Below are 14,559 nucleotides of genomic sequence, written 5' to 3'. Positions count from 1 at the left end.
GCTATTGTACTTCAACTGCACCGGGAAATCGCGCAGAACTAACACAAAACAACTATAATCCACACTCTTTTCATTACAAACAACTCATCCCAATGGAAAGGAAGGAAACCAAGCGTTCAAAAAGAATAAGATTACTGAACATGATTTGAAAGGGAGATATTATGTAAATTGACGGCCGGCATAGTCCAGTGGTAACGCATTGGACTGCCATTCCGAAGGTCGCGGGTTCGAACCCGGCGTGCGCAAATAAATTTTATTTGATTAATTTGTGTTATTTCACAATTAATTAATTAAAATAATATATAGTATATTTGCGGCACGTTCCAGAGTGGAAGATACTACCAGTATCGCCCTGGTGTAAGACCACCATTCAGAATTGAAACGTTGCTCCAAATGGCTTTAGCCGTGTTTAGTGACTAGATCTGAATAGCCAGGTACTTCCCCACCTTCCTCTTTCCTTTCCCCACTTACCTTCAGCCTCACAACATCCCCCAATTGGGGATGCCATAGTCTCACTGGCTCCAGACGGGAGCAGTTGGGACTCTTGTGAGGTATTCACTATAAAAAAAAAAAAAATACGAATGATAGAGGGAGCGCGCTAATATAAAATAAAGTATTATAATTATTAATAGGTATACGTGACTTAAGCATTTAAATAAAAACTTTGATTTTGTTCATGCCTATAAGCATGTTAAATAATAGAATCAGATGTGTTATTTATAATTTTCGGAGCATACTTTGCTATTTTTTTCTATCGAGGGAATTTCGTATAACTTTTTCAACTCTACATCTGAATAGACTATCTTAAAAAAATAACATTTTTTTAGGAAATTAAAAACTTAAAGTGTTCATGTTCTTAAAGAAGTATGTTATGTCAGCACAAATTCTGAATGTGGTCCTTACTGGTTCATAGAAGCTATTCTTTATTGTTATTCATTTACTATTTAGACAAGGTGGTCAAAATCAAACAGGTAGGAGATTGTTTTGGTTAGAGTCAGATTATGGTACAAAGATACGATTTAATAATTAGCACAAGTTTTATTCAAAATAATATGTTATTAAGATCGCAAAACAACATATAACATTTAGCACTTGGCGTTCACGTGATGATAAAGAGAAAACAATAAAAGCTGTTTATTGAGATGTTTTGCAAATAAAATGGTCGCGAGTAGAATAATCCCGATTCCAGCATCACATTTGTATAAAGACAGGTCAACAATATTGATAAATCCAACTAATAGAGTTAAGAAAAATAATAATTTTATTATGAATTATGATAGTGGTTTTTCCTGGGCTTTGTAATTGTAACTTTGTATTTGTACTTATGAAGTTATCAATACTTAGGTACAGGATTATCTCATTTGATTAAAATGATAAATTCAGAAATAAAGCTACCAAGAAAGTCATTACGGATATCATTATATTAGGATTTGCTATGTCTAGGGCAAGGGGGGAAGTTGTGAAGTGTCAAAAGGTCCATTAAAACAGGCAGCACGCGAAGGATGTGTGCTCTAAATAGGTTCTTATCTTTACAAAAGCAAACATAAACAACGGTTTTATGACGTAATGAAAAATGAACGTGCGTGCTGAGTGGGCGAGTCTAGTAATCAAGCATAGGGCGAGTGCAGTAGGACGTGGTGCAGACTGCAGACAGACTAAACATTCCACGTTGCTTATATAGCAAGCCAGACAGACTCAGAAAGTTGATGTCAAGTGGACTTATCAGACTAAAGGTGGGCTGTGGGCTGGGTTGGTGACAATGCGCGTTCATATAAATACGATCGGTGGCAAAACAATACCTATGTATAAACCAGCCGACATCTTCATTTCAAGTGAGCCTTGTATTTCGTGTTGGCCGAATTAATCGGAGCAATTAACGCCTTTCGGCAGCCTAAAAAAAATTATGTCACAATTCTCGCGAAAAACACAAAAATAATAGAGTGATTGATGGCGATATTTGTTCCTTCGCTATCTATAGCTTGCTAAATCGTTATCTAAATGTAGATTAATAAATTCCAGGAATCACCGAAACGTACTTGTAATATAAAAATTAACGAAAAAATGATATTATAAAAATGAAATAGTTGTTCGTTTATTGTCTGTTTGAAGTATAGGCAATCCATTTAACCTTTTTATTAATGTGGTTTGATTTAACCTCATAATAATGAGTCACTGGAGTTGCGTAGATAGGTCGCCACCACAACGTAAGGTGGACCCGACTCGCATAACCTAACTACTTTACTAATACTAACAGATACAACATATATATAATTATTATTATTATCATTTAGAAAAACATATCTTTATTAGCACTCTATCACGTTTCTGGCGCCATTGCCGAAAAGTGATATATTATCAGAAGAGATTAGAATAAATACTTTTTTCCCAACTTTACAACGCGTTTTCAAGCATGAACGCGTGGTACTTACCTAATTTCAGGGCAACTGAAAATTATTTTAATTATTAAATGGAATTTATAAAATTGGGAACCGGGTGGTTCAATAATGAATAATATCGGGTCAGTTATGCTAATAATGTAAAAATATTCTCATGCGGACGAGCGTTCGATATCACAATCAAATCCTAATTCACATTATTCGTAGTTTCTACAAACCTGTGAATGAATTCAGCCACAAATCCAAATGAAACAAATAATGCTATATCCTATAATAGAAATAGATAAAAATAGCTCCGTCGATTAGCATAAAAAGGCTCCAACTCCAAACCAGTCCGAACAGCAATGGCAGCCATCTTGCCGAAGGTGGTACGCAAAACAATTTAATTTAATCGAAGGCTCGAGTATATAATAATAATAATAATAATATAACTGTTGGGAAATAAGATGCAGTAATTCCGAAAATAAGAGAATAATTAGATATCACATCAATCAGTACGTACCTTCACCGTACAAAGGTCAATGCCTGTGTACATTATTTTGACAAAGGACATTTTTTGTACATTGTCAACAAGCGACTCAAAAGATCATGATTGCGTGCCTAGACTGATTGTACGTTAGTGTACGTTAATTTCACGTCATGTTTCAGATGCGTGGCGGGCGGATTGTTTGCTGATACGTGATAAGAAAACCAAGTTATGCCAATTCACCGACGGGAGGGGGGCGGCTGGTGATGTCAAAGGTTTATGACCGAGTCACAACCAGAATGACGTAAATTAATACAATTTATTTATGCTAATATTTGGGCAAATGAGCGTGGCGATGATTTATAAAGGCTCGTAATTTAAACGAAATATTTATATCGCCAAATGAAAACCATCGTTCGCGACGTGATAGAAGTTTTTCCTCAATTTAAAAAGGTTGTTTACCTTACGAGTCGAGTCGATACCCTCAAAATTAAAACTAAGGCAACTGGAGAGTGGCAGAAGCGAGGAGGCATCCAATGATGTGTAGGTACTTCGTGAAACTGGTAACTGTATCGTCGAAGACTCATAAAACTGACACATTTTATAAAGGATCCGTTACTATAATTTAATTAAATAAACGATACAACGAGGCCAGCGAATAAAGCCATAAATGTTGCAATAAAAGCTTGAACAATATTTTATGAGTGCATGGTTTTGTAGGTAGCTAAATACCTAACACGTGCACGTACCTACAAAGTTGAACAATATAAAATTATTGTTTAGCATTAATACATAACGAAATCGTGCCACGGAGAAATTGTAGAAGTAGGTCATCGAAAATTTGATTTATATTTTTCAAGCTAGTTTTAAATTCTAGGAAATTTTCACACGCCGACCGCCACGAGGAAGAAAATAAATTCCAGACATTGCGCGGAACACATTAAATACTATACCAAAACAAGCGCTTGGATTACGGGTTATGATTACATTGTATTTATATTGTTTTCATTTATCAGCATTAGACATTGGTTGCATTTAACATGAAGTTATCGTTTACAAACTGCACGCGGGGTGACGCGTGATGTTTTGACGCAGGCACGAGCCAAGATGGAAAATATTTCGCGAAAACGTGCATAATCCAAATTTATCTCGGCTATTGAAGTAGTTAACCGCGATTGAGGAGGAATGGCGGGCAGCTACAAATCAAAACAAGTCGGATAATCAAAAGCAAAACGTTTTTTTGCTTTTGTATTTGTTTTTTTTGTTCTAGTATTTTTTATACAGCGGTAGTATAAGAAATACTACACCTACGTAGACAATAAAAAGTAGGGTTATCAGATCTTGTAGTTTCGCTACATTCTTGTAAACGTGGGAAAAACGTGTTGTAGCAAAGTTGATAAAATCTTCAGGTATATTATCGAGGATGTTTGCCAATGACATTTCAGCACGAAAAACGTTAGCCACATAAAAAAACATTTCAACCGCATTCTTCAAATCTTGACACGTATTTACTGAGCACAACAAATTTGTTTCAAAATGAAATGATGTTGACAGGTTGAATAACAAGTCGAAATTACAAGGCGATCGGACGTGTAATCTTCTATACATATATACTTAACACTTAACAGTAGACAGCGCAGGATCACAGCTCATCTCGAGTCTGGTGTCAACAAGAGTAGGGGTGACACGGTGACGGTGACGGTGACGGTGACTGTGACAGTGACGAAGTCAGTTGCGTTAGAAAGATGTAACAGCCCTGGAGTGAGTTGTTGGGTGGAAGCTGACCGAGTGGACGCTGGAGCCATCACGTGCGCCACCGCAACGGTTTCTCTTGGATATGCACGGTGGTACGGTACGGTGGCACTGTGGGTCGCGTGCGCAAGGCACCGGAACGCCTCTTCTGAAACATGACCAGCTCCGACTTCTTGTTGGGCGCCGCCCAAGCTCGCTAATGGACTATAACTCCGGATGAAAGTGTTTTCAAACCGAATGTTATGCCGCTAGCAGGAATTTACAAAAATAGCTTGATTTTGTGATGATGGTTTGCACTGTGCACGTAGCTATACAGACAATAGGTAGGTAGGTACTCTGATTTCACTGATATAATGCATTGTTAAGTAGACTTTGATAGAAATTAAAATAGCATTACCTATCGATTTAACGTCCGTGGTTATTGGCCAATATCATAAGCATGTTTATTGTTTAGTTGATTACCGTCCTTATGTCGGAATAGCGGTTTAAGAAAGCGGTGGTTATGTGATTTACATTGGAGGAAGCGTTCGCCCGCTTACATAAAATTTGCATGACAAAATCCTCCACATCACTAACTTGCTAAACTAATGAGAAAACAGCGAAAGAAAGTAGAAAATAATACTCCGCCATGTCAGCATACAACAAATCGGCAAAGGAATGCAAGAGAATCATCAATAGGTCAAAATTCGAACACGACCTGCAGATCAGCAAAAAGCTGGCTGCCTGCCCGCATGGCAGCAGAGCATTCTGGTCGCTTGCGGGCTCAATAGGTCGAAATTTTTGCAAACCCAGTTTGCCACCTCTTACCAGACCTGACGGCTCACTAGCAAACACCGCCACCGAAAAGGCCAACCTATTAGGGAAAATGTTTGCGGAAAACTCGACCCTCGACGACGGGGGTGCTGTTCCGCCGTCGGTTCCTCACTGCGGCTTCTATATGAAAAAGCTGAGGATCCGGCATCGGGATGTACTCCACGTCATACGGGGGCTCGATGTTAACAAAGCTAGTGGACCTGATGGAATACCTGCCCTGGTATTGCAGAGGTGTGCTGCGGAAATAGTTCCAGTTTTGACAAAGCTCTTCAAAATGTCCCTGAAGTGTGGCACTGTGCCCTCTGGTTGGAAAAAAGCGGTCATTCACCCTATTCCCAAGAAAGGTGACCGCTCCAACCCGGCCAACTACCGCCCCATAGCGATCACATCAGTTCTGTCCAAAGTGATGGAACGTGTGATCAACGACAAACTGCTCACATACCTCGAGAAGAACAAAATTATCAACGACCGTCAATACGGATTCCGGCGGAACGTGCGGTGATCTTCTCGCGTATGTGACGCATGTTTGGGGGCGGTGCCTGGAACGTCACGGTGAGACCCAAACGGTCGCACTAGACATATCCAAGGCCTTTGACCGGGTCTGGCACCGAGGACTTGTCAACAAATTGCATTCTTACGGACTTCCCGCATCCCTGTGTACGTGGATTGCTGACTTTTTAAAGGAATAGGTCGATTCAGGCGGTTGCTGACGGTTTCACCTCTTCCTCGCACTCCATAAATGCTGGCGTCCCACAGGGATCAGTTCTGTCTCCGACTTTGTTTTTGTTGCACATCAATGACCTTTTGACATGTGCACCGATTCATTGTTACGCGGATGACAGTACAGTTCATGATAGCTTTTTGTTTGACAAGACCCAAAGGGCACACAAACTCCAACGGCTCGGAGGGCTTTGAAGCAGAGAATGGACGGTTTTCTCTAGAGTATTTCCTCCTGGGGTAAAAATAATCTCGTCGAATTTAATGTTTCAAAGACCCAATCCTGTCTGATTACGTCTAAAAGGGATCCAAATGATAATCTAGTCTCCTTCAACGGAAGCAATCTTCCGAACAGGCCTTCCATTGATATGCTTGGTGTAACTATAAGTGACCAGCTCAGGTACGGGGGCTCCATCGAAGCCAGAGTAAATTTGGCCTCTCAGAAGCTGGGCGTACTGTACAGGGCCCGCAGATACTTTAATAGTACACAACTGCTCACCCTGTACAAATCGCAAGTGCGCCCTACTTTCGAATTTGGCAGCCATCTCTGGTCTGGAGCCCCAAAATACCTGAAAAAAACCCTTGACTCTGTGCAGAAACGGGCGGTCCGTTTGATAGAATCTTAACAAACGGACTGCAATCTTTAGAGCACAGGCGTCAGGTAGGTATGCTGTCCTTGTTCTATCGGTATTACAATGGAAGATGCTCTGAGGAACTAGCGTCATTGATCCCTTCGGCACCGGTGCGTAGTCGGGATACACGCCAAACGCGCGCCCAACATTTGTACACAGTTGACACTTGTCACATGAGAACGGGTCGCTTCTACGATTCGTTCTTAAGTTCAACAGCTCGGCTGTGGAACGAACTGCCGGCCTCTGTGTTTCCTCCCTCCTACAACATGGGACTCTTCAAGACCCATGTTCACTCCTTCCTCTCCACAAAAAGACCCTCCACACAGCATCCCCAAAGATGACATAGGCCCTGAGGGAAATTATTTTCTTCAGGGCCTCCTGTGTGGAGTAAATATAAAAAAAATAAAAAAAAAATGTACGTATGGCCGTTATATAATTTCAAGACACTTAAAATGGTTATTGTTTCTCCGGATGGATTATCTCAAATTATTGCGGAAATCAAAAATAAAGAATTTATGAAAACACTAATTCCTTAATAAAATAGTCTGTGCCGTGAATTGTACTATAGATACTATCATTCGTTCAAATTACTGTTCGACATCATTCAGGAAATCGGTAAATAAGGAATTCGCTTTTACAAGCGACATAGTTTACGATGCAAATGTCAATGGAGTATTTTAAATGGCTGTGAAAATAGAAAGTTATTTGAAATAATGTCATGGATTGATAAATAGAAGGAGAATTTGCTCAAATCACCAATAAATTATAGACAAACTTTCAATCTGTCGCCGACTGGAAGTCAGTGCGGGCCGCATGGTTGAGAATGTAATTCTCAAGCAAGTCGATACGTAATCCGTGTATCATCGCATTCAGTCAAAGGTTAATAAAGACGTTGGAATATTCTTACCTACCTACGCTAACTGACACATTCCTGGGTGATTGTGTTGTGTTGTGTACACTTCACTGTGCATTCTTTCACACGCGGTATAACGACCGAAATACCAGCAGGTAAATGCACCCTAAATATTTCTGGGAAGGATCGAACCAAGTGCAACAGGCACCTACCGATGTTTCAGTATCACCTTTCCAACTACAAGGCTGAACCCACGCTATTATGCTTTATCTCAAATAAACAAAATGTAAACGTACACCATTTTGGACCATACTATTGCGGTGCAGGTATAATTATCACAAATCCATGAGAAATGCGAAAGTCTGCGTATTGACGAACATTGGTCTAAATCTGGTAGATTTCGTGAAAGAACAATACAAGATACATCAATCCCACACAAGGCCGTGATTCTAATAAATACAACTGACGGTATTTGTTCGGTAGACAAAATAATTTAGGTTATATATTATTATGTGCATACTTGCTGCTTTTGAATTAGTGATATTGTTCCTTACCTGCCCGGATTATGGGCGATAACAAATTTATGGGGGACTCGAAGCGACCAGAGATCTTCAAGGTAAACAAAACGCCAGCCGCTGTCGGAATAAAGCGACCATGTTTCAGGCAGATAAAGCGTGTTTATGGGGTAGGAATAGAAGATCCGTGACTATTTCCGCATAATATAAATAATAATGATTGTTTGGAATCTACCAGTATTGAGGCTACGCAAGTAGCAAGCGGCGAGTGGAGAGATATGCACATGCACATGCACATTGCACACATTATGTACATTATACACGTGAATGCAGCGCACGTTGGCTTCTTCCACTCTGGCTATCGCAAACACAAACACGCGAGCAAACAAACGTCGGGAGAAAAGCCGATCAATTATCACAACAGTCAAAAGCACCGCAGAAGAGAAATCCCCTCAATGAATGCAATTATTATTGAAGCAGTCCCCTGCAGTCCCCGGTCTCCGTTCAGTACTTTATGGGAAGAAAACATGAACACTGAACACTGACGGTGTGTGTTCATTATTTTAATGAAAAACCTTGTCGACGATGAAGCCGCTCTACAGCGAGGCTATTCCGTATTGGAAATACGATGTCGTGCCTAGTTCGTTATGAGACCCATACTAAATAATTATGTAGACCAAGATATGAATGTAAGGGCATCATTGCTAACAGGGCTTCATAATACAGAATTGTGATGTAACCGCAATGCTGCGTAAAAGCAGTTGATTTTGATTACACAAATAAGCTCTGGGAATTGTACTTATATTTCAAACCGCGACATTTTATGACAAGGGAATCGAATAATTTTTCAGATTCAGCATGACTAGCAGAAAACCAGCATCATACAAATGTTCTCTTGAGTACCTACTTACAGTACAACAGACTACAATGATACAACACTACACCAAAAAGTAAACAGAATTCAGCAAACATGACGTTTTAAGTAGGCACTTTGGGTTAATGGAATTAATTACTCGCTTGAAAGGTGACACAAAAAAATGGATGCACTGCCAAGTAATAATAAGATTCACATTAATTTGATAGATGCAGTGTTTTCCGGATAATATCGTAGAAAATCGAAGGAACGTATTCGGGCACGAACCAAACGACTGACACACGAGGGAATAAGCAAGATGGTTGATAGCAGAATAAGCATTGGCCATATATCCGAGGAATGGTCTAACGGTGATCCAATTAAATTTGAAAGTTAGCGGTAATTGTCTGCGGTGAAATTGGCTAAACGGGCGGGCATCCGGTCGTAAGTGCCAAAATGCGTCCAGATTATTTTAGAAAACCTAATCTTATGTTGATTCACTCAATAGGATGTTGAGGAATGCTGAGCCAACCAACGTATTTCTCAGAAGTAGTAGGATGACGGCACAGAAAACAGGAAAACAGCTTATATACTACATACTACCATGTAGGTGTAAACTGTGACTACAGCTTTATGTTCAATATTTTGTTAGTACAGTGCATTCAGAGTGCAAGCGCCATCACTGCGCCAAAGACCACCCCCCTTTGTTTTTATAGTTGCACCTGTTCTCTAGCTAAACTGCTTCACAGATTAAACATAATATTTACTACGATATAAATACCCATTGTATATGAACCTACCTATGGAGTATGAGATCAGCTATTAGAATATTGTGACTAGGAATGATCTAACAGTTGTACAAGTAAAAGACAACACCCACAAATGACGGAGGCGATTTTCATCGCGGATGACTAGGCATATTGACGACTGAAATCATACCGGGTCGACAAATAGTTTTGCAAATAGCATTATCGGCATTCTTCGAGTCAATGGTGCAACTATTGCAGGATGCTAATTTCATAAATAACAAAATCGATAGTGGTAGTCGAGTGAGCAGTCGGCGGCGAGAAGCTAAATGAGAAGTCCAGGTGAATGATTCATGTAGTCAAAGCATATGGCGATAATCCGTATAAGGCGGAGCAGAGTTCAGCAGAGGCGGGGGCGGCGCCAGCAGTGGTGAGTCAGCGTAGCCAAACTAACGCCATCGCCCGAGAGCCTACACACAACAAGACAATAATAACAATAATACCATGCAGACCAGAGGGCACCTACAATCTCTAGTAAGAAATGCAGTTAAGTGCTGCAAAACTAAAATCTGCCTCAAAGGGTAGAAAAGCGTATAGTATAGGTATAAATAAACCCGAAATAGGATGCATGTGGCATGCACTGCGAGTAAATACTTCGGCGCCATCTTTCGATGGTGATTAGGTATTAGATTCTCAGAGGTGTCTGAGAATCTGATACCTATCTAGCTACCTGAACAGATACCGATCAAAGTCTTTTTTTGACGAACGAGTGTCTAATAAATAAGTAAGTACATATAAGTAAGTATATTACTGTGATTGGCACACTTAAATTTAAACAGATAACGTGAGTTTATCATCGCCTGACCGTGACAACTCCCTGCCTAGGTACATAGTTACTTCAACGAAACATTATTATATGAAGCGCATACAGTGATACCGGTTTAACTGTAAAATTAATACCAATTACGAAATAACAATGGCCGAACGCGCAGCTGAACAAAAATGCGGAGGAGTCGGGATGATCGCGGGGTTTCCCACGGTCCTCCGAGATACCAGCCAGCCAGTCAGTACCTCTAGAAGTGCCCAGCTCCTGGGAGCGCCTAGCTTACTGCCTAAGCCCAGAAAATCCACACATAGTTAGATACCGTACTTCCAAGGGGACCTCTGTATGTGTACGAGCTTTATTAAATTGCAAAAGTAGGAGTGGAGGAATGCAGAACATGAGTTCACCAATTTGCAGTAATTCTATTTAATTCAAGCGACAAAGGGGACGAGTCACGGGAACTAATCATGATTCGTTAGATGGCCACTGGTGACAATGCCAATGTAATGTAGTCGGACTTGTGGAAGTGTCCTAAAATCACACCGTTGCGCGGACTTGCGGAGTACCAAATTAGCCTGAGAAACAAATTATCGACAGATCGATTCGGCAGCGCAACTTCTCCTACTTATGGAAGGGGCTATGTTCAACTGTTAGTCCGTGATGGTCAGCGAGCAAACTGCCGAGTGCCGAGGGGGGCACTGTTTGTAAACACAAGGGGCCGAAGTCCGGTCTGACGACACTGCGGCTCTACTCTGCCACAAACCAGAACCAGTAACTAGCAGCCAATCGAAGACAGATACACTTTGCACCCGTCGCATCGCTATATATATCGCATCAACATACAGTCAAAATATTTGAATATAACATCGATGCTAAGGCTAATATAATGATTACATTGTTATCTAGCTAGATAGAGAACAAAAAGAAACCAACAAAAATGATAACAATCGATAATTTTTATAGCTAAGCGCGTGCCATGGAAATCCCGAAACTATCTAATTTAATCAGGGAATTAAAAAGTTAATTAGTGAAAGCACGCGCCACTAAACTGTGGGTAATAGATAATCGGCACTAACTAACTAATAACTGGTCGCATGGAGGGCTACAGTACTGAGACATAAATAGAACTGCGGAGTAATATTGCATACCTTTTCATCACGCGCAAATACCTATACTTGGTATGAAATAGTAATTACCAAAGCAGCAAGAATGCACGCTCGTGTTGAATCTAAGGCCAAACAAACGTAAATAACCGAAAAGGGGGTCAGGTGCAGGATGCTGCAATAAGTAAGAAAGGCAATTCGCCTCATTCTTACATAATAATCTAACACAAACAACTGAATTAAAGAAGACGAATTATTGCATGTAGGTATGTGTTGTTTTAAATTTATTAATTTTCAGCTCAAACAATATGAATTCAATGATATAAGTTGCAGCCTACGAACCTTAGGTACATAGAATTATTGCTCCATTTAATGAATCAATTATAGGTCGGCAACTAGTGGAATTCATGGAGATTTATTGTGATGCGTACATGCCGTGTATTTTATACTCCATACCACATTTCCGTCCATTCGAACCATTAATATTCATTGATTCAATAAAGAAGACATCGTGCTGCTCGGTTTCTAAAAATATTGAATTTTAGACAGAAGAATAACACGAGCTGGTGACATTTTATCATTTTTATCGCATTCTTGTTTAAATTTCTTGTTACGGGTATACTTAAAAGAATTCATAATTCATAATGTGCTCTTTCATAGAGTCAATTATTAAATCAATAGATTAGTATGCATCTAATAGTGAAAAATCATAAATCGACAAACAAACAAGCAGGAATAGTACAAAATGTAATAGGAAAATAGGTGTAGACGATTTTAAAGAATTATCCCATATTGTAGTGATGTTTTGCTTTTTGTTAGTTAAGTACAAAAAATAAAAAACGCCATCGAAAACATTTCTTTCATTCAAATACATCATTTAGCAACATGTTAGGAGGGGTGATCCTACACAATTGGCCGGAAATACGAGAAGATAAGTTAAAATTGCAAAGTTTCTCGGAAAAACTCCGGAGAGAACATTACTGAAAGGGGTTATTTAAGAACTTCGCGTCTTTGGGGAAATAACGTACATTTGCTGAATATTTTATATTTCTTCACGGTTATTATTGAATTTATTGTACGAGGAATTCAAAATGGCTTGCTCCTTAATTAACTCTCTGGTCGGCGAGGCAGTGATTGACACGAACACATAATATTTACATTTTACACGGCCAGCGTAAATTCTTGGAAAATGGAAAACTTGAATACTATTTAACTGGAATATGAAAAAAAAAATTCTATGGTAAGAACGAAACATCAATACAAATTTAAAGTAAAGAACTTTTTTATATTTTTCTAGTGTACATTAGAACGTAAATGTGGTGCAAATTTTAAAATCATTCCAAGATACCAGGCGAGCAGAGGGCAGAAGAGTCTGAACAAGAGGCAAGAGCTGCATCAAGAGGGCCGCGAAAGAGAATGCTTCCTGCTGCCGCCTGGCGGCAAACTGAGGCACCTATGGGAGGGATTTTCTCAGGTATTTATGCGGAAAATATATTTTGTACGCGCCGAGCAACTCTCACGACGGAGGTGTTCACTTAGACCGTTATGTCAAACGACGAGCTACATTTACAGTACGTACCACATTCCACATTCCTCAGGGAATTTTTATGTGAATGCTTTTTACGAAGAAAGTGAATAATAAACTAAGCGCTAAAAATACCTGCTAAGGTTCCATTGAATCGCGCCAGCCAGCGTACGGTGTTTATCAAAACAAACAAGTTGTATAAATTAAATATTGACTAAACATTGAGTGTCAGATAAAATTAGTCATTATTAATAATAACTCTAAAATTAGTCGAACATATGAAGAGAATTGGAACGAGAAGTTTTTTCGTTGATATTGCGCAACATATTTTTGCAATAAGTTTTGGGTCAAATACTAAATTGAGGTAAGAAAAGCATTGCGAAACAATATTTAATTTGGAGAACTCTCCAAGGCGATGGATGGATGACGAAAACCTTTCACCCGAGTAGTGTTGTTTGGTTGTTTGGTTATTTGGTTGTCCGGCTGGCAAAGAGATAGTAGAAGCAGAGTGAATGTGCGGAACAGGGACACTGACTGGTCTCACCTTGGTTTTGTGTGGGGGATGCTTAAGTTGCTTGCTGGTGTTGACACCCAGAATCCTGAGGATCCTGTTGGCGGCTTCCAGTAGAGTGTCAGCTCCACGGGATCTCCTCTTGTTCCTTACTGCCAGAGCACTCATCTCAAGGGATCGCTGCTGCTGCTGCTTCAACTGCGAAGCCCGGTTAGGGACATTCACAAGCTGTGCCCCGTTGGAGGTCGGAGAGCTATCAATTCAGAACTAATTCACCCCGAAACGAGAGTCACAGGAAAACACAGTCCAATCAAAACACTGTTGGAATCCGAGATGCGCGAAGTGGGTTATACGGAACGTAAACAACTGCAGGTAAAAGCAACGGTGTTTACAAACAAACAACCATTCGAAAGTTCCTCGCTGGTGATTTCCCAACCGTTCGCAACCAAAACAACGATTGCGGAAACAGCTAACTCGGGAAATGTTATATAAATATAACAATTACACAAAATTCTCACAACTATAATATTATAAACTGCTAATAACAACTTGAAAATATTCAAACGACTATTAATCGGAAGAATATGTCTTCAGAACAAAGAGAACGAACGTCTTCCCCGCGACGTGGTCGAACGCGAACTGAAAGACTGGTAGAGCAGTTCAAATATCGTAACATATACAATTCAGACGTACGGTACGCGCAAGTGCATTTATTTATGTGTACGTCCGTGTGAAGCGCCTACGTAACGCCAGCGGTGGTGGTGGTGGTAAGCTTTTGTGTGATGAGCGCTACTCTGTGTGGGTAAAGCTCTCAGCCCGCGTCGGTGTGCGCAGCCAATACAGACAATGTGGGT

At 40.1% G+C, this 14,559-nt stretch overlaps 1 protein-coding gene across 1 annotated transcript in view; it reads right to left on the bottom strand.

The window, feature by feature from the left end:
* Pdk1 (Phosphoinositide-dependent kinase 1) overlaps positions 1 to 14,350 on the bottom strand; it is a 34,481-nt gene extending 20,131 nt beyond the window's left edge. Inside the window, exon 1 of the mRNA XM_089633350.1 lies at positions 13,739 to 14,350. Coding sequence (XP_089489476.1) covers positions 13,739 to 13,873 — 135 coding nt within the window. The 5' untranslated portion in view covers positions 13,874 to 14,350. The remainder of the gene's footprint in view (positions 1 to 13,738) is intronic.
* Positions 14,351 to 14,559: the final 209 nt, after the last annotated feature.

The sequence above is a fragment of the Hesperophylax consimilis genome, chromosome 7 (assembly GCF_061612785.1).
Source record: "Hesperophylax consimilis isolate HC1 chromosome 7, BYU_Hcon_1.0, whole genome shotgun sequence".
Classification (NCBI taxonomy): Eukaryota; Metazoa; Arthropoda; class Insecta; order Trichoptera; family Limnephilidae; genus Hesperophylax; species Hesperophylax consimilis.
This window is presented reverse-complemented; position numbering and strand designations above follow the sequence as displayed.